At 36.5% G+C, this 20,397-nt stretch overlaps 3 protein-coding genes across 3 annotated transcripts; all 3 read left to right on the forward strand.

The window, feature by feature from the left end:
- Positions 1 to 3,371: 3,371 nt before the first annotated feature.
- LOC126297981 (tigger transposable element-derived protein 2-like) lies at positions 3,372 to 4,330 on the forward strand. Its single transcript, XM_049989295.1, has 3 exons — positions 3,372 to 3,396; positions 3,596 to 3,765; positions 3,881 to 4,330. Exons 1-3 carry the CDS (start codon positions 3,372 to 3,374, stop codon positions 4,328 to 4,330), a joined length of 645 nt encoding a protein of 214 aa, XP_049845252.1.
- Positions 4,331 to 15,864: 11,534 nt separating this feature from the next.
- LOC126297982 (uncharacterized) lies at positions 15,865 to 16,386 on the forward strand. The gene has a single exon (XM_049989296.1). The coding sequence runs from the start codon at positions 15,865 to 15,867 to the stop codon at positions 16,384 to 16,386; it is 522 nt and encodes a 173-aa protein (XP_049845253.1).
- A 368-nt stretch (positions 16,387 to 16,754) lies between these two features.
- On the forward strand, positions 16,755 to 17,632 carry LOC126297983 (uncharacterized). Its single transcript, XM_049989297.1, has 4 exons — positions 16,755 to 16,779; positions 16,905 to 17,183; positions 17,288 to 17,483; positions 17,629 to 17,632. Exons 1-4 carry the CDS (start codon positions 16,755 to 16,757, stop codon positions 17,630 to 17,632), a joined length of 504 nt encoding a protein of 167 aa, XP_049845254.1.
- Positions 17,633 to 20,397: the final 2,765 nt, after the last annotated feature.

Below are 20,397 nucleotides of genomic sequence, written 5' to 3' on the forward strand. Positions count from 1 at the left end.
GTATATAACAGGGACGCATAGGATGTTATGATCTCATTACTTACAAAGGAATATCAAAGTCACTTTCCTTTAGTGCTGCTCATTTTCCACAACACTAATACAATTTTTCCAATTGAAGCAGGAAATACATTTTAAAATGCTCATAAGTGTCTTATGAATCTCACAGTTTTCTATTCCTTGAAAAACTTGTGCATTGTTAGGACTTTCAAGCTCTGTATTTAAAATTCAGGGGTTGAGGTTCACTAAATCTGGTGCCAACAATTGGCCTTTGGCATTACACATATAATTTTGCTGATGCACAAGATCTGATGCACTAGTTTCACAACTAACTTGTGCTTTGCCTTTCCTCAGTACACGCACAGAGTGTGCACTAGAATTTGTACTGACATTGTACTTGTAGGAATGCCAATTATTCAGCTGCAGACCTTAAGGCAGTAATATTTATCAATATAAAAAACAAACCAAAATGCTTGTGCCATCAAAATCACCATCAATAGTAATTTCTTTACATGGTTTATTATTCTGCAGTCCTAACATGCATTATAAAATACAACAGCATACGACAGTGTGCCAATGGCCTCCCTGCTCTGGTAACACCAGTGTTTTAACCTTATTGGTTAGCAACTGAGGAATCATCATATAAGAATCAATGAAAACATAAAGAAACACAAAAAACATTTTAAAATTGATAACATAACATATGATCTTGATTGTCTACACTAAGTTCATAAGCAAACATCAAAAGTCACATATAACAGTAAAATTTGCCAGAACTGTTGGGAATGCTGAAGACATATTTGAAATCTATTTCAAAATGTACTCAGCAGCCTCATTTAATGTGTGCACTGTGTAGTATGTACTTCCTTAAAATTCAGTAACAACCAATATTAATATCACACAACATACCTACCCCAAGGAATTGATGTTTGTCAGAAAAGGTACTGCTGACAAAGGCCATGGTGTCCACATAGTACCAGAACTCTGGCGATCCACTGGCAATGATGTCATCAACTGTAAATGCAAATCAATGTGCCATTAGCATACCATATGCGAAATTTCTTAGTACATGTACTATTCCATAAGCCGCACCCTTCACCTACACACTCACTACCATTTGCATTACTTTCATGACAGAAAAGCTCACATTATTATGCAAATACAAAAACAGACTATATAAGAGTGGCTCTAAAATTACTCTTCACCCAAATCCTCATTACTTGATTTAAATAGTTAACTTACTTAATTCACAACTCATTCCTTTTTAATACATCGGTCTCAAATAACAACAGTGTATTAATCTTAACTTAAGAACAGTAAGTCTCATATACCTACCATGCCGTATTCAATATTAGTGTAAGAGAAGGATGTCATGATCTCAGGACTTACAAAGGGATAACAAAGTCACTTTCTTTTAGTGCTGCTAATTTTCCACAGCTCTCAAACAATAATTCCGATTGAAGCTGGAAATACATTTTAAAATGATCATAAGTGATTTGTGAATCTCAGTTTTCTATGCCATGAGAAAGTTTTCCATTGTTAGGGTTTTCAAGCTCTGTATCTAAAATTCATCATGTAAAATGCTCCACATCTGTTGCCAACAATTGTCCTTTGAGGTTACAAATGTAATTTTGTTGATGAAGTACCTGAGGAGTGCACAAGATCTAATGCACTACTTTCACACGTAACTTATACCTTGATTTTCCACAATGAAAGCACAATGTGTACATGAGATTCAGAAGTAACGTTGTACTTGTAAGTATGCCATTTATTCAGTTGCAGTTTTTAAGGCAGTAAAATGTTTTTTTTATCAAAATATATACTAATAAAAGTACTTGCTGCTACTGAAATAACAGTCAATAGTATTTTCTTTACATGGTGAATTATCCTGCAGTCCAAACATAATAAATAAAATAAAATGTACTGATTCTTGATTGCAGGTCCATACTGGATTACACAACAGTCCACTAACTTGGAAACCCAAGGAATTCACTCCTGGCTCGATGTGATAAGATTTTCAACTGCATACCAATGGCCTTCCCACATTGGGTGCACCAATTTTTGCCAGGTCACACCAATAAAAGCGATCGAATATGGGTTGACAATTTTTTTCTCACAGGCACATATATTTGTTTTTAACCTTACTGCATAGCAACTAATTGTATGTGACTCTATACGACAAAGACTGGGTATCAAGACTAGTCCAACTGAGCAATCATCATATATACACCAATACTGAAAACGTCTTTGAAATTTTCTCCAAAATATGTTTAGCTTCTCCATTTAATGTCTGCACTGTAAAGTGTGTACTTCCTTGAAATTCAGAGTACATTACCCATTGAAATTTTAAGGAAGTACATACTTCACAGTGCTGACATTAAATGGAGAAGCTAAGCATATTTTGAAGAAAATTACATTACCTCAGTGTATTCACAGGGTTGTATAACTTGCCAACTGACAAAGTAGTTCCACTAAGTAACAAGAATAAGAAAACTTGCTACTGCTCATATGCATAAATGCATAATTATACCATAAGCTAGATGTCTGGCAATAAAATTGAGTAAGACACAAAGAATTAAGTCAATAGCTATAAGAGCATGAAAGCTTTTCACAATACAAATCACACCTTTTGATAACATATATGATGCCAACAAGTTGTCTCAAAGTGCCTCACAACACAATAAAATGTTATACTAACATGTCATATCAACACTGGTAACTACCCTTCAATTTAGAACTGTGAGTTTCTTATAGGTACCTTTCAACAACAAAACTGAAGCTGTGAGTATAAAGTAAGAGAGATTTGCCAACAGTTTGAAGGTATTTGTTCTAAAATGACATTCCGCTACAATAAGACAAATCAGTATTGAGCATCATGACTCCTTCAACTAAGCCATCATATTATTACATCTCTTGTGAATACAAAAGAAGCACACGAATCATTTCATAATTGGTAACACAAAATACATTGCAGATGATTTTCAGGACATTCAAAAACAAAAAATTACGTCTCACAAACCAGTACAACGAGGTTGCACCATTGGAAATACTGAGAATAAATTTAAAATCTGTTTCAGAATGTACTCAGCTGCTCCATTTAATCTCTGCCCTGTGGAATATGTACTTCCTGATCTTTTGGCATACACAGCTCTCAGAGCCTCCCACAATTGCATCCATGTCCAACTGACAAAATAACACCACTAAAACCAAGACTAAAGAAGTCCCCTACTGCACACAGAAGTGGATAATTATATCATAAGCTAGATGTATTTGAGTAAGAGACAAAGTAATAACTCAATATATATAAGAAAATGAAATACCTTCCCAATAGATATTACAGTAGAGTCCCGTTAATCCAAAGTAATTGGAACCGGATGTTGCTTGACATATACCAGAGAAGTAAGTAGGTACACAGTGGTAACAAAGTGGAACAAGTGTGGGAACAATGAATCACTCTCACTCCATGCCCTTGTTGTTGTGCATTGTTGAAACATTTGAAGTGCCTGAGGTCAGTGCACTGCCAGTTGGCCCACAAAGTGCTTGGTTATGTTACTTATCAATTGCCGGCATGTTTAACAGTTGTATTGTATTCGTTCAGGTGTAGTTTTGTACACTGTTTTCGTCATGAGTAAATGGAAACACACAACATTAACTCTAAAAGAAAAAATATATGGTTTAATGGAGATAAACAATGGTGCGAATGTATCTAAACTGGCAACAGAAATGGATGTTGGTAAAGCAACCATTTGTGAGTGCAAGAAGAACCGAGTAAGCTTGAACAGTCCTGTGCAACGTCTTCGGCAAAAACAGTAGGAATTTAGCATACTTTGAAACAGTTCCAGTATGATAAAGAGGATGAAGTTCTTTTCCTTTATTTATGCAGGAAAGAGAAAGGGGAATTCCTTTGAGTAGAGCACTGGCTCAGAAGAACACTGTTTACCTGAACATGTATATGAATGTTGATGAGTCTTTTAGTGCGAATACAGGTTGGTTCGACAGATTCAAAAAATGTCATGAAATCTGTCAGCTAACAACTGGAGAGAAGGTTTCTTCTGATAGTGATGCAGCAAAGGAATACTTGGGCGAGATTGAAAAAATTGTAAGAGAGGGAAAGTATTCCCCCCAACAAATTTATAACGCTGACAAGACTGGCCTTAATTTTAGGTCATTGCCAACAAAAAGCCAGGAGTCAAAAGCAGAAGACCATGCTCCTGGTTTTAAAATGTGCAAAGATTCTGTGACTTTAATAGTGTGCAGCAATGCTGCTGGTAATCACAAGCTGCCTTTAATGCTGGCCAGCAGATCTCCTAGGCCCAGAGTTTTTAAAAATTAAGTCCCTGACAGAATATTATCGCTATCAGAAAAAACATGGATGGATGGTAAGCTGTTCAAAGAATGGTTTCACGGCCAGTTTGTTCCCTCTGTTTGATAGTTTTCTAAGGAAAAGCATTTGTTTCCCCATTTATTTTATTTATTTATTTATTTATTTATTTATCCATCCGTAGACAATCAGGATTGTATGGATGTTGTCAACATGAGTATATACAATAGGTACACAAATTTTTAATTGTCACAATCGGAATTCATGAATATTATAACAAGATGCATTTTTAAACCACTTAATGACACAGTTGCTAATTTTTACATATTTCTATGCATTCACATCATCTCAAGTAATCATTGACAGTATAAAAGCACTTTTCCGAGAGATATTTTTTTAGCGATTTCCTCAGGTTATCTATTTTGCTTATGTCTTTGATCCCTTGTGGAAGTTTATTGTATAATTTAATCCCATTATATAACATGCTATTTTGAGTTTTTCATTTGTTTTTCCTATAGAGGTGTAAGTGTTGTCTGTGTCTGGTGTCATGTGCATGTATGGAACTGTTTATCGGGAACTGGTCAATGTGTCTTTTTATGTATATTACTGTCTGCAAAATGTATTCACACGGAACTGTCAATATACCCAAAGATTTAAATAACTCTGTGCAATGGGATCTACTGCTACTTTTTGTTATGATTCGTACGGCCCGTTTTTGCAACTTAAATATTGTTTGTCTGTTCTGCTCTGTTGATCCCCAGAAGGTTATGCCATAACTAATTATAGAGTGGACATACGCAAAATATACAGTTCTAGTACACCGTCTACTACACACTGAATTTATAATCCTAAGTGCATAGCATGCTGAAGCTATTCGCTTTCCAAGTACCGCAGTGTACTTGGCCCAATTTAGTTGAGAGTCGACATGCATGCCTAAAAATTTTGTTGATGGTACACATTCTATGTGCTCGTCATTAACTTTTAGCTTGCTACTGTTCGGTTTTCTGTTTAAGTGGAAGCTAATACTGTTGGTTTTTTTTACATTTAGGGTTAATTTATTAGTCTCTATCTATTGGCATACATGCTTAAGTGTTTCCTCAGCTTTTTCATTGAGTGCACTTGGCGACTCAGCTTTGATTAGGATGTTACTGTCATCAGCAAACAGTACTGATTCACCATGTTTGACACTTTGTGGAAAATCGTTTATGTATATTAAAAAGAGGATTGGGCCCAGCACACTTCCTTGGGGGACTCCTATGTTGATGTATTCTGGGTTTGAAAGGTGTGAAAAGGTGTGATTGGAGTTGGTTTGAGTGATCTCCACCTGTTGGACCCTGTTTTGCAGGTATGAATGAAACCACATGTTTGTTACTGCTCTTACTCCTAGAGCATTTAGTTTGTTTAGCAAAATTGTGTGGTCTACTGTGTCAAATGCTTTGGTCAAATCAAGGAAGATCCCTGTTATGTGGTCTCCTTTGTCTAGTGCTTCGAGGATAACATTTGAGAAGTGAGCTACAGCTGAATTTGTGCTTTTGCCAGCCCGGAAACCAAATTGCTCTTTACTCAGAAGATTGAACTTTGTTAAGTACCCCATGAGCCTGTTTTTCATTATGGTCTCTATGACTTTTGAAAAGGATGACAGTAATGAGATTGGTCTGTAGTTTTCTATGAGTTCTGGGTCACTTTTCTTATATATAGGTAGGATTTTTGCATGCTTTAGTATTTCTGGGAAGCAACCCATGGAGAAGGATTCATTGATGATGTGCACTAATGGGTCTTTGATGTTGTCTATGCAGTCCTTCAGTAAGCACACAGGTATTTCATCTATGCCTGCTGAATTTTTACATTTTAGGTTACTCACAACATTGGATACTTCTTCTGCTGTGGTTGGTCGTAGCATCATTGTGTGTGCTATTTTGTTCAGAGTTTGTGATTGCTTTGTTTTGTTGAACTTCTGTTGCAGTCTGGTAGCTATGTTACTGAAATATTGATTGGCAAAGTTTGCTAGTTTTTTGGGATCATTTATTTTGGTATCATTGTGCTGAAACTGTATGTTTACTGGCTTTAATTTTTTCCTATTAGTTTCTTGTTTGGTGATTTTCCATGCTGCTTTGATTTTATTACTGGCTTTTTCTATAAATTTCTCATTTTGGTACCTTTTAGCCACTAACAATACTTTTCTATAGATCTTTCTGTATCTATGATAATAGTTATGAAATGCTGAATCATTACGGTAGTTTTTCATTGAGCTGAGGTGCTTGAGCGTTTCAGCAGATTTCCTTATCCCATTGGTTACCCAGCTGTTGTTGTTGCATGGTTTAGTGATTCTTAGAACTTTAGGGAACACTTCTTCAAACCTGAATTTAAATACTGACAGAAACTTCAAAAACTTCCCATTTATAGTAGGTTCTCTGTACACTTCCTCCCATGTTTCACTGTTAAGTAGTGCAGCAAATAGAGCTCTTTTTGACTTAGAGAAAACCCTACTGTACTTATGTATTTTAGTGTTATTATCTAATTCTACACCCAATTTTAATAACTGACTGGAATGGTCTGCGATGCCAAGGTCATCTATGACAACGTCACATCTATCTTTCTCTATGTCTGTTAGCATATGGTCAATACTTGAAGCTGAATGTCTGGTTATCCTAGTGGCAGTGTTAATTAATGGTGATACACCATAGGCATACATAATGTTCAGAAAATTATTGTACAACATATCTGGGTTCATCATGTTAATGTTTAGATCTCCACAAATGATAATTTTGCCTTTGGGGCTGGAGACCATATCCAATGCTTGGGTTAGCTTTGTAGTGAATGTGTCCATGTCACCACTGGGAGCACGATAAATACATAGTACTGTTAGTCTTTGGAATACATGTAGGTTTTTTATATCTAAAGCAGATATTTCTATGTGTTTATCTTCACTTAATGCCATGACGTCATTCCTAATTTTATACATAATCCCCTCTTTCACGTATATGCATGATCCACCACATTTCATACTGTTTCTACTGTAATGACAGGCTAGAATGTATGAATGTAGTGCTACATTTGATAATTCTGAACCGTTACACCAATGTTCTGTTAAGCAAACAAGTGAGCTGTCAATAGACTGCAGTTCCACTTCTAATTGTTGCACTTTGTTTCTTAAGCATTGTATATTTTGGTGGAATACTGAGAAGCACTGAGCACTGCTTACCTTGTAGTCTTTACGTTTCTCTTGCCTTGATCTAAAAAATCCTTTTGGTGATGGGGTGTTATGGTTATCCTACTGATTGATGGACTGGCCACTGTTTCTTCCGTTGGATCCTCACATTTTCTCGCTGTTTTTGTTGAAGATGATTCTGGTGCTGCCTCTTCTTGTTCAAGTGATGATCCTGGCTGCAATCCCCATGCAATCCTTTTCATTGATAATGCGCCATCTCACCCCAGTACTGAGGAATTAGTGTATATGATGGAGAAATTGTGGCAAAATTTTCGTCACTGAATGTTACACCACTTCTACAGCCAATGGACCAGGGTGAACTGCAAACATTAAAACTGACTGACAGAAAACAACTTTTAAGAATGCTGATCCAAACAATGGCATTCCTTAACTAGACAAAATAAAAGTGAATGATGTTGTTTATTGAGCTGCAGAGGCATGGCAGAATATTTCAGAAAATACTCTGAGAAAATTGTGGAGAAAACTTGGACATCTCTTGAATTTCAGGACAACCTGGTTAAAAATGAAGAGGAAAATCAACTACAAATGATACTGGATGAGAAGAAGCTAGTGAAGGAGACGTAGATGAGTGGATGGCAGCAGATGGGGCACATGTGGAGAACCTTAATAATGCTAATTTAGTTGCTGTTGTGACTCATGACCAGGAAGAAGTGGGCTGCTGTGACGGAAGTGACAATGAGCCTGAAAGCAACACATACTGACACAGCAGAAGCCCTCGACCTCGCACTACGTTATTTGGAGCAACAGCCCACTGCTATACCTTCTGACTTGATGTTTACAAGACGATGGTGCAACTGTGCGTTATATAACAAGACTGTCTTCATTATGCCAAAAAACAATGACTCAGCTTTTTTCATCTAAAAAGTAGGGATAAAATGTCCTCTTTATTTACTAAGTTTGACAGCATGTCCTTTATTGCTGTGCATTGTTTAAACCTAATGTTTTCTTGCCAATTTTTCTAATACATGTTACTGTACAGTGTAAATTAAAATAGTTTGTACGTACAGCCGTTTACCGCTCAATTTTCCATACTTTGACTAACTTTTTTCATGTTCAGATTAGCCGAACGTTCAGATTACTGGGGTTCAGATTAGCAGGGCTCTGCTGTAAACTTTCCATTAACAAATATGATAACATCAAGTAATCTATTTCTACTAGCTTCAAACTACGTTACGCCACTACCCTTCACACCACTACTGCTTTCTAAGTTATCAACAGTTACAATGCCCTGAAAAGGGCACTGTATGTTCCAATTGGTAAAATCTTATTATACTGCATGTAATATTTTCTGCGTTACATTACCACTTTACTACATACCAATATCAAGGAACTTCAACAAATTACGGAGAAGTATTATTACAAACCAGATAGATATTGAAGACTTTCAAACACATGCTACAGGAAACCAAAACTGACTTCCAATTCGGAGTGGAGAAATTTGTAAGGACACTAAAGAAACTCAATTAACTGACAAATATCCAACTATTCCAAGCTAAATGGACCTACTACTCAATAGGACAAGGTGATTCGCAACACGAAGTGTGGGTTAACTATGCACATGTTAGGCAGTTTGTTTTTAAAATACAGAATTTTGGTGACCACAAAAATCCACTGAACAACAGCTATAAATTAAAATAGGTTTAATATACTAACAGACCGTAAATGTGTACAGCTTGTAAATTTACAAATGCTCCACAAATCAATCTCATGCCTCACAAAAACATTTCAATACAAAACACAAGAAACTGCTAATGGACAGCTCCTCCATGCTGTCCTTCATGTTATGATAAACTGATTCACTGGAATGAAATACTGGACAGGGAACATCATATATTCCTTACTGTATTTTAACATGTGATACAACACTTTTCCACTACAAAACTATTAAAGAATTCTGGTGCCTTTCATTCCAGCAAAAAGAAACATTAAAAATAATGCCTGAGCTATACAAAAGGCAAAAAGCATTTGAAATACCTAGTAGCTATATCACAACATTATTTATCCCATTGTAACATAGTACATACTCGTTTTTTTTTTGTTTTTTTTTTGTTTTTTTTTTTTTTTTGCATTCTTATACTGGAATCACTTAGCTATTTGTTTCTATACTTCAATTTGTGGCATAACCTATCTCCACTTGCTATACTTTCACATGTTTGACGTTGTGAAACTCCAGCTTAAGTTTTACATCTCAAGTCATCATACTTGGAATAGTGCATAAAACTTTTTGCATTAGAAACGAATTAATTTATTCAGACTTATGCACTTATTTATTAGTGCCTGGTCCTGTTGTGCTCTTTACTTTTCTCTGAAGACTACATACAAAACATAGCATTTTTTAAGAATAATCTACTCTACATATTGATGAAATTTCATCTCAAAAATCTGTACAATAATTATGATATTTTACTGACTGCAGGTTGATATCAAGCTTTAAGTACTTCATATACTCATAACAAAAGTATATTATACAATGGAAAGTACAGGTTGGAATATCAACAACGTCATGAGAAAGATGAATTGCTACTCACCATAAAGATGACATGCTGACTTCCTGACTGCCACAACGAAAAGACTTGCACACATTTGTTGTCAAGCACCTCCAGGCAGCCAACCATTGTCACTGCACACAGTTCACATACCATCTGCAAACAGTATACACAGATTTCATTTTAGAATTATGTGAATGGTGCTTTTTAACATTCACATAAAATGAGAAGACAAGGGACCCCAACCAGATTCCTTGAGGCACTTCATGTTCTGTGTCACATATTTTTTTATCAGAGTGAGCCACCATTTGTTATGACCAACACAAAGTGTTTCCTGTTCCTCACATATAATTTTATCAATTCATATACACATGCATAATTACCAAGTTCTTAAGCTCTACTCAAAAACCAGTCATAGTGACAGAATGAAACACTTACTCAATATCAAAGGACACTACAGTGACATACTGCACGTTTTCTATTCCACTGACCATTAACTGTGCTTTAGCTACCAAGTTTAAGTATCTCCTCAACTGGAATGATGCAGCTGGAACAAAAGTAACCAGAAGAAGACTAAGCAAAGTGGTTTAAACACATTTGCAGTAATATTTTTTCCATATATTTATCTATTACTGCATAAAAAGGACTCTTACAAAAATATGCACATATGAGCTCAATGTTAAACATAGTTCTATAATGGAGTATTCCCTGTATTACAATGACTGCATCATTGATATATCTCTGTCAGATATAAAGGGAAGAGTTTTTGTGAGAGGTAGGTTAATGGAGAACATTAGGTTAAGTATGGCATCTACATGAAAGAATATCATTATGCAATCATATGAAAGGTAATGGTATTTATGACCCACAAAAATGCTATTCTTCAATCAGTATTATCATTGATGTTACTGTTATTCTATTAATAAATAACTTTAGAATGAAGCCCGTCATGGTATTATATAATTTGCAAAATTACTAGCATTACTGAGATGTTGACAAGTGTAACACTAGAAAGGACTGTGCTCAGATCACTCATTGATGTTTAACAATTTCACACTGGTCCCTTTCTTAGTCAAGTTTGCTACAGTCACTACTTACCACATCAAACACTGATGATGCCACCCACAGTTGGTTCCACAGTCAACAGTTCCTTGTCTATCAATGTAATTATTATTACTTCAGATGTGTTGGTGTTGCATCAGGTCTAAGTGGAAAACAGAACAGTGTAACTCATTCAGATATATTGTTACATCTGCTCTCATCTCCAGCTGCACAATGACAATGTTCAAAAGAAAATACAGGTATCTGTTTCATCATCTTTCTCGCTTCCTTAAAGTTCGAAGTACTTTACCTTCAGTGCATTCACACAGTTGTATATCTGACCAAATGACAAAATTGATACAATATATAACAAGAACAAAGACTCCTCCCTGTCCATATAAGCACTTGTGTATAATTAGAGCATAAGCTAGATGTCTGGCAATAAAGTTGAGTAAGACACAAAGTGTTAAGTCAATAGTTGTAAGAACACCAAGGCTTTTCACAATACAATACACACCTTTTGGTAACATATATGATACCAACAACAAACCTATTTCCAGAAGCTCAAAAGTACCACACACTTTCACAATGAAATGTTATTCTAACACATCAACAATTTAGAACTGTGAGTTCCTTATGGCAACCAACAACATCAAAACTGAAGCTGTGAGTACAAAGTAACAGAGACTTTGCAACAGTCTCAAGCTATTTGTATTAATTGAAAATGTATTGTGTGATCATCAGAAAGGTTAACTACAGGCAATACTTCACAGATACATACCCAAAGAATAAGAAAACCCAGACTCTGTGTAGACACTGTATAAAAGAATTTCAATTTTCAGCTCAAGTGAATGTGAATTTCATCCCTTATGGAAGTAACTGATACACATGGACTCATAAACTAACCTTGTCATCAGTAACTTTAGGCACTAAACACAAATAATGGTTTAAAACTAGTTCATTACCAGCAATAGGCAACTCAGGATGCATCTAAATTGTAGCATGTCGTGCTTTATGTTGTAATGATTGAAATGAACCCATTAATGAGTCCACTAGTTAACCAGTCAAAGACACAATTAAAAGATATGAAAATTCTTATCCTACTCACAGGATACTGCAAGACCCTATACAGTCAATGCAAAATGAAACTTACTTAATTAGTTGCGAAGAGAGAACTTAAACCACCAGCCATACAGCTGCAAACTTTAGTAAAGTCACTGTCATCTGTTCCTTCTCATGATTTCTTTTTTGGCAGCAACACATTTGTACAATGAAGCTCAGGGACCAACGGAAGGAAGTTTGTGTCCAGGATGTTGGTGGATGACTCCTATGAGATGTGCATGCAACTGAAGGTGCACTGTTTCAAAAATGCCTCAACAATGCCGGTGATTACATTGTTACGTAGTCAGTCAAAAAATGTAAATATTCCAATAAATATTTCTAAATACATTTATTGATTCTTTATCAGTTGTCAAAACTTGCTTTCTGGTTGCAACTTGTATTTACACTATCAACTGAAATGAAAGTGAATTACATTCCCTGTTGATGTAATTTCCTCATTTGAACATCTAAACTATTTCTGCACTCAGTAACAGTAGGCTCAACAGTACAAATATAGTACATTAGCATCAACGTGCAACCCAAGATACATCTTCAACATACGATTTGCCACTTCTTGTTTCAAATGTTCTTGTATACACACTCACTGTTCTCTACAAAATTACAAAGCAAAAGGATTTATTCTTGGATTGCACAACCAGAGCCGGCACAAGGCATGTGTGAAAAGTGTGGCCCCTCAGGGCGGCATTTTGAGGGGCAGCAAATATGCCATCCCCGCCTCCCCTTTAGGTTAAGGAGAAACTCAACATTCATGCCCAAGAAGGGATTCGAAACCAAAACTTGGTGGGAGCGGCTTCGGGAACTGAAATATGGCGCCTCAACTACCTGCCGGCTGCCCCTTTGAACAAGGGGAGGGAGGAGGTCTAATATCTTCCTTGCCACTGTAGCAGCACCATCATGTTTTCACTGGAGGAACAGAGAGGGAGAAGCAGTCTGGCGTACAAGCCAGTAGTCTTATGAGTGGAGTGCTGCCAGCCTGTTACGCGACATGTGTTTACTCACAACTAATTTTACAGAAGACGAAATCTAATTTGGAAATTCGAATGCAATGTTCAATAGTGTGGTTACATGCCTGAAGTAATTTTGTTAAGCCCTTCAATGGCAGTTTCTGAGTGTCTTATTCTTCCTGCATTATGGAGAAAATGGTTGAAAATTACTACAGTCAAACATGTCCAACACCTACAGTGGCTTGAAGTATTCTGAATGGGTAAGTACTCTGCAAGTAATTACAAGGGATAATCACATTGCTAATAAGCCTGGCATAAGTTGGGTTTTGACATATTTTTGGAAATTTTTGCCATCTGTTTCTGAGTGGTAGTCAGACGTTTTGGTTTTTGAGCCATGAAACACCTGTCTCCACCTGCATGAATAACAATTAAACTCTGACCGGAACTTTTGTTTGACAATACTACTCACGCACTATTACTTTGCCAACATTTATTTACTGTACAATGCATGTGAATCCATGTTTCATCTTAGTAAACTAATGGTCAATTGGATTATAATGAAAACCTGAGAAGGTCTGGTCTTTTAGCAACAATGTCTTCTCGTTCGCACAAAACAAAATGTTAATTTTGACACCTTCTAAATCAAAAATCCATAGACAGAACATTGCTTCTAACCATTTCCTTGCTGGCTTTGAAGCTGGTTTCTGTTTGAAAAAAGTTGTGCAGTTTTCTCAAATTTGTTAATAATGCCATAGAAATTGCTGCCTGATAACACATTTATCCATATCATCTGTCAATACCTACTGTGAGCTTCTTGCTTCTTCTTCTTGGGCACTAGTTTAACCGTAGCCTTGCTGTAACCCATCACGTGACCTACTTCCTGGCACTGCCGAGTCACCGCTTCACCTTTGCAGGCAATAGGTATTGTTGCATTCTCTACAACTAAAACTACAGAATTCGTTTCTGTAGATGGCCGAGGGAGTCGATTGGTCAGAAGCACCTTCATTGCATTTCGTAAGAACAGAAGAATTGGTACGTACAAATTTCTTGCAATTTGGGATGTAATAGGTAAGTACTTTTCATATAACATACAATTAGTATTGCACATGCACGTTTCTCATAAGTTAGAATTTTTCTCCTTCAAGATTGCAGAACAGGTAAATTTATTTTTCTTATGATCTGTTAGTTCAAAAATTGGCAAGTTGGCAAATAAACATGCATCGTACCAATAGCTAGAATAAATATCAATCAAAGAAAAGTGAAGTGATATGGTGATGACTAATTTGTTACCCCTTATTCCATAATCAGACACGAAAGAAGTCGTACCTGGAAATTATGACAGATGTTGAGTGTCAGTTCTTTGAACAGAAAACCGCAGTTCAGTGAATTAATATATTTTGACTAGTATTAGTACCCGTCGCTGGTCGGCTGCGTATTTATGGCATTATTATGCTACTCCATCTACTTATTCTTCCTCTCTCCATTGTCTTCCGTCCCACTCTTTGACTGTTTCACCTGTGTCTGTAGTGGAATTTGTCATGAAATTAAATTTCACACGGCTCAATTCCTATGACTTCATCTCTTGAACAGTAATATAATTTTCCTTTTATGTGCAGTGGAATATCAGGACATTGTCTGCGAAGTGTGTTGCAAACAAAATTAGCACACTGACAGCAACAGTCAGTTTCATGTAATCATTCTTTGCAGGCTGGATCGAAACATGTCCAACAGTAGAAAAAGACTGCCTGGCAGTGAATATAGGAAAAGACAGGTGATGAAGGAAGATGACGATAAGAAGCAAAAGGATGTAGTACAACGATATTTCAATCCAAAGAGAGAATGACCAAGCAACAGTGAGGGTGGAAAAATAGATCCTGAAAATACAGATAGTAGTGGAGGTACTGCAGCTACATCTTTATCTTCAGGACATGACCAGAAAGTTGACGAGCACAGTACTGCAACCACTGCATACAGTAGCAATGCTGACGGTGGGCCATCCACAACATGTTCAACATACCTTGTCTGGCCTCAAGACCTGCTTTGTGATGAAAGGTTCAAAATTGAAACATCAGGCAGAAGTGAAATTAGCAACCTGATTCAGAAAATACCAGATAAACGTCAGCCAAGGTACTCACCACCGGAAAAGGGATTTAAGGCGAGCCTGAAATGAAAGACACAATTAACTCATATCCCAAAAAAAGGCTGGAAATTATTACCGACTGCATTCGAACGACTTTGTTCATGCGAGGTACCTCAAGAGCATTAGGGAAACTGAAGAACATCCTAAAAACGCGCACGACTGGAGTTTCAGCCCTGTGCACTACAGCTATTTTTTGAAGAATTTAGAAGAAGCAAGCTTTTTTGTTGCAAGTTTTTTCGTCATCTACAGTAAAAATTGCAAAGAACAGTATAAGCTACTGGTGGCACCTTACATCATGTCTCGAAAGTCAGAGGAAGTCTACCGAGCATTTGAAGTCACATAAAAAGTGGATCGTGTTTTTAGAGGGACTGAAAAAGTCACGAACTGTTGATGCCCATCATCAAAGACTTCTGAATACTGAAAGCGAACATTGGAAAAATGTTCTCGAGCACTTAATAGCAGTAATTCATTTCCTGTGTCAGCACTGTCTGCCTTTGAGAGGAAGTCCAGATACACTCTTTCAGCCTGACAACAGAAAGTTCTTGAAACTTGTTTAATTATTCAGAAAGTTCGACACAGTGATGATGGAGCACCTGCACAGAACAAAGCAAGGTGAGAACAAGGGTCATAATTATCTTGGAAAAGAAACAAAGAATGAAATAATACATCTTATTGGATCATCTATAACCAACAACATTCTATTAATGATGAAATCTGCAAAGTATTACAGTATAATTCTGGACTGCACACAAGATATTTCAAAAGTTGACCAGATGACAGTTGTGGTACGTTTCGTCCAGGAGACAAGACTCGACGGGGTATATGATGTCCGAACTTGGGAGCATTTTCTGGAATTTCTTCCAGTGCCTTATTCTTTATACTCCACTTTGATGCAGGTCGTACTCAAGTTCTTGGAAGATAAAAAAATCCTATTGTGTAATATGAAAGGGCAAGGACATGACAATGGAGAAAACATGAAAGGAAAGAAGTTTAATCTCCAGAAATTAATTTCAGATATCAATAAGAGATCATTTTATGTACCACATAGGAGTCACTCATTGAATCCTAGTCTTCTAAATATGCTGTTTCCATGTTTTCGACAATGAAAAGCTTGTATGTCCTCTTCTCGTCCTCCGTTCAACTTTGGGATGTCTTGAAGAAGTATCTGCCTAACCTGTCGCTGAAGCCACTGAGCGATACTAGGTGGGAAAGTAGCATCGATGACCTTAACCTACTGAGGTTTCAAATGGGAGGCGATTATGATGCACTGGTTCAGATATCAGAAAAATTCAATGGCATGACTGCTCACAAAACAACGTCACTTGTGAATCAAATTAAAAATTACACCTTTCTCACTTCTCTGGTAATCTGACATGACATTCTTTTTCACATCAGTGCAGTCAGTAAGACCCTCCAGAACATTGACATAAATGTATCTGAGACCGTGGAAATGCTTGAAATATGAAAGCATAAAATGAGACCTGCAGAACAGAAGAAAAGTTTGTGTCTTTCTTGGTGGATTCCAAGGAATTGGCTAAAGAATTACAGCTAGAACATCTGACATTACCATGGATAAGTGTTTCCCGGTGATGAAGTAAGAAGTCAATACACTTTATCTATGAAGGAAGGGATGAGACAATAGATGACCCAACAAAACGAAACAAGATTGAATTCTACTATTATCTTTTAGATATAGTAATCACATCTTTGGAGGAGAGATTCAGTCAACTGAAAGCTCATTGTGATTATTTTGATTTTCTCTACAACATTGATGAGCGGAAGAATACGCCTCCTGACAGACTGGACACAAAGTGTAGAAACCTCGCAGAGATTTTGCAAGATCATGAGTCAAGTGACATTGATGCACTGGAGTTGAAATGTGAACTAAAAGGGTTTCAACATTGTTGAAACGTGGAAAAGGTCCAAAAGAGATTCTGAAGTTTATGGGAAGACATAATTTTTGCCCAAATGTTAACATTGATCTGAGAATTCTATTAACACTCTCAGTGACAGTTGCGAGTGGAAAGAGGAGTTTCTCAAAACTGAAACTGATAAAGACATACCTATTATCAACAATGAACAAAATTCATTTCACTGATCTTGCAACAGTATCGATTAAGAATGAGCTTGTGGAGGACATACATTACACAGATCATGTGAAAGAGTTTGCACAAGCAAAAGCTAGGAAGATTCGATTTGTCTAGTATTTTTTTAAAATTTTTATATTATGATCAGTGTCTTGGCTACTTACTGTGTTGTTTATTGTTTTGTTCAACATTAAATAGTTATCGCAAATATTATTGTTCGAACCAAATTATCGTTCAATTGTAAATATATTTTGTTTTCAGTTGAATACATTATATGTTCACAACCATTGACAAATGTTTATTTACATTAACTGTAAGTTCAAGCCACACAAGATTAGCCGAGCGGTCTAAGGGGCTGCAGTTATGGACTGTGTGGCTGGCCCCGGCGGAGGTTCGAGTCTTCCCTCGGGCATGGGTGTGTGTATTTGTCCACAGGATAATTTAGGATAAGTAGTGTGTAAGCTTAGGGAGTGATGACCTTAGCAGTTAAGCCCCATAAGGTATCACACACACTCGGACAACTGCGTCAATTCACATGGCTTATAAAAATTAGCTTGATTTATTCAATCAGGTTTGATTCCACTTTAGAGCTAGTGCCCAGCAACTGTTTTGTACAAATCTGTAGAGAATGTCCCCAGCCAGTGGCAATTTTTGTTTCTATTTGTCAGATCTACATAGATTTTTGCGACAGTGTGGCTATTCTCAGTGCTTGGAGTTATGTTTACATCTATACTGTCATGCTGAATGTAACTGTAAACATGACGGTTTACATACAAGCACATATTAACAGCTTTGAGACTAGCCAAATAAAATTCCACAAACCACAAAAGTTCTTCATATAATAATGTGTGTGTGTGTGGGGGGGGGGGGGGGGGGGAGCGCCATTTAGCAGCTCACTCAGGGAGGTGCTTGGGCTTATATACTGATGAATGAGACCACTATTTGACTACATGTAATAATTTCAAAAGCTATGGGCATTTCCTATGTTTTCACACATACATTGCCATCTTCTCAAGAGCAGTATCAAAGGCAACAATTGTGACTGATAAGAAATATACAGATATAACACTGATAATTGCAAAAACAGAAAACTTTTATAACTGATAACATAACATACAACATAGTACAGTATGTTCATAAACCAACAACTAAAGGCACAGAAACCAATGCAATATGGCGGAACTCATGGGAAAATTGTAAACATATTTGAAATATGCTTCAAAATGTACACAGTTACCCCATTTAATGTCTGCACTGTTTTTAATGTACTTCCTTAAAATTCAAAGTACATAATCCTCAGTGCATTCACAAAGTCGTATATCTGACCAACTGACAAAATTAATCCACTATATAACAAGAACAAAGAAATCTCCTAGTCGGTATATGCAGTAGTGCATAATTATACCATAAGCTAGATGTCTCACAATAAAGTTGAGTAAGACACAAAGTATTAAGTCAATAGCTATAAGAACACCAAAGCTTTTCACAATACAATACACACCTTTTGGTAACATATATGATACCAAGAAGATATCTATTCCCAGTAGCTCAAAAGTACCTCACACAACACACTTTCGCACATGGACTCATAAACTAGAATTGTCCTCAGTAACTTTAGCCACTGAACACAAATAATGATTTAAAAATAGTTCATTACCAGCAATATGCAACACAGGCTGCATCTATATTGAACACATCATACTTCATGTTGTAGTGATAGGAATGAAGCAGTTAATGAGTCTACTACTTAACAGTGAAAAGCCACGATTAAAGGCTATGAAAATTCTTATATCATTCACAGGATACTCAAGACACCGTACAGCCAATGCCATATGAAATTTACTGACTCAGTTTTGATGGGAGAACTTTAACCACCAGCACTACAGCTGTGAACTTGGCCCAAGTGGCTGTCATCTATTCCTTCTCATGAATTCTTTTTTGTTGCAATACATTTCCACACTGAAGCTGAGGTGCCAACTGCAAGGATGTTATGGTGTTGGATTTTGGCAGCTGGCTCCTATGAGATGTGCATGCACCTGAAGGTGCATAGTTTCAAAAATGCCTCAATAATGCCAGTGATTATGTTGTGAAGTAGCCATTCAACCAATGTAAACATTCCAATAAATATTTCTAAATACATTTTTCCTTTCTTTATAGGCCATAAAAACTTCCTTTCTGGTAGCAACTTCTTTTAACACTATCAGGCGAAGTGAAAGTAAATTACATTCGCTGTGGATGTAATTTACACTTATGAACACCCAAAATACTCCTGAATTTTGTAACAGTAGGTTCAGAAAATAAAATGACAGTATAAATCTACTCCATTAGCAACACTGTGCAACCCATGATACATTCACAACATACCATGTGAAAATTCTTGTTGAGAAATGTTGTAATATAGATATTCACAGTTCAGTATAGGATTACAAACCAAATTATTTAATCTTGAATATGCACAATGCATTTACTGACAAACGTGACCACTCATGACTACACATAGGAATTTTAAAAGCTAAATTACTATCTTTTAACGTCTACATTGCTCCAACAATGCCAACTTCTAAAGACCAGTATGAAAGGCAACAATTTTGCCTAACCAAAAATATACAGATATATCACTGGTGAGTGCAAATACCTGTCATGTCATTAGATGTAATGTGTTGCACAAGTTACAGGAACTACTAATACTAATGTCACACAACATACCTACTTCAAACAAATCTCGTCCATGGGCAAAGGTATTTGTGACAAAGGAAATGGTTTACACCTAGTACTCCAACTCTGACAATCAACTGGGAATGATGTCATTACCTGTAAATACAAATCAATTTGGCATTAGCCAAACATATCAGAATTTTCTTAGTACATGTACTATCCCCTAAACAGCACCCTTCGCACACACTAGTTAACATGTGCGTAACCTTCATAAGAGAAAAGCAATGATTACTAATCAAATACAGAAATGTACACAGTACAGACTACTTGCAACTGGTTCTGAAATTAACCCTCCATCAAAATGAGAAACTACCC

This window comes from Schistocerca gregaria, chromosome X (genome assembly GCF_023897955.1).
Source record: "Schistocerca gregaria isolate iqSchGreg1 chromosome X, iqSchGreg1.2, whole genome shotgun sequence".
Classification (NCBI taxonomy): domain Eukaryota; kingdom Metazoa; phylum Arthropoda; class Insecta; order Orthoptera; family Acrididae; genus Schistocerca; species Schistocerca gregaria.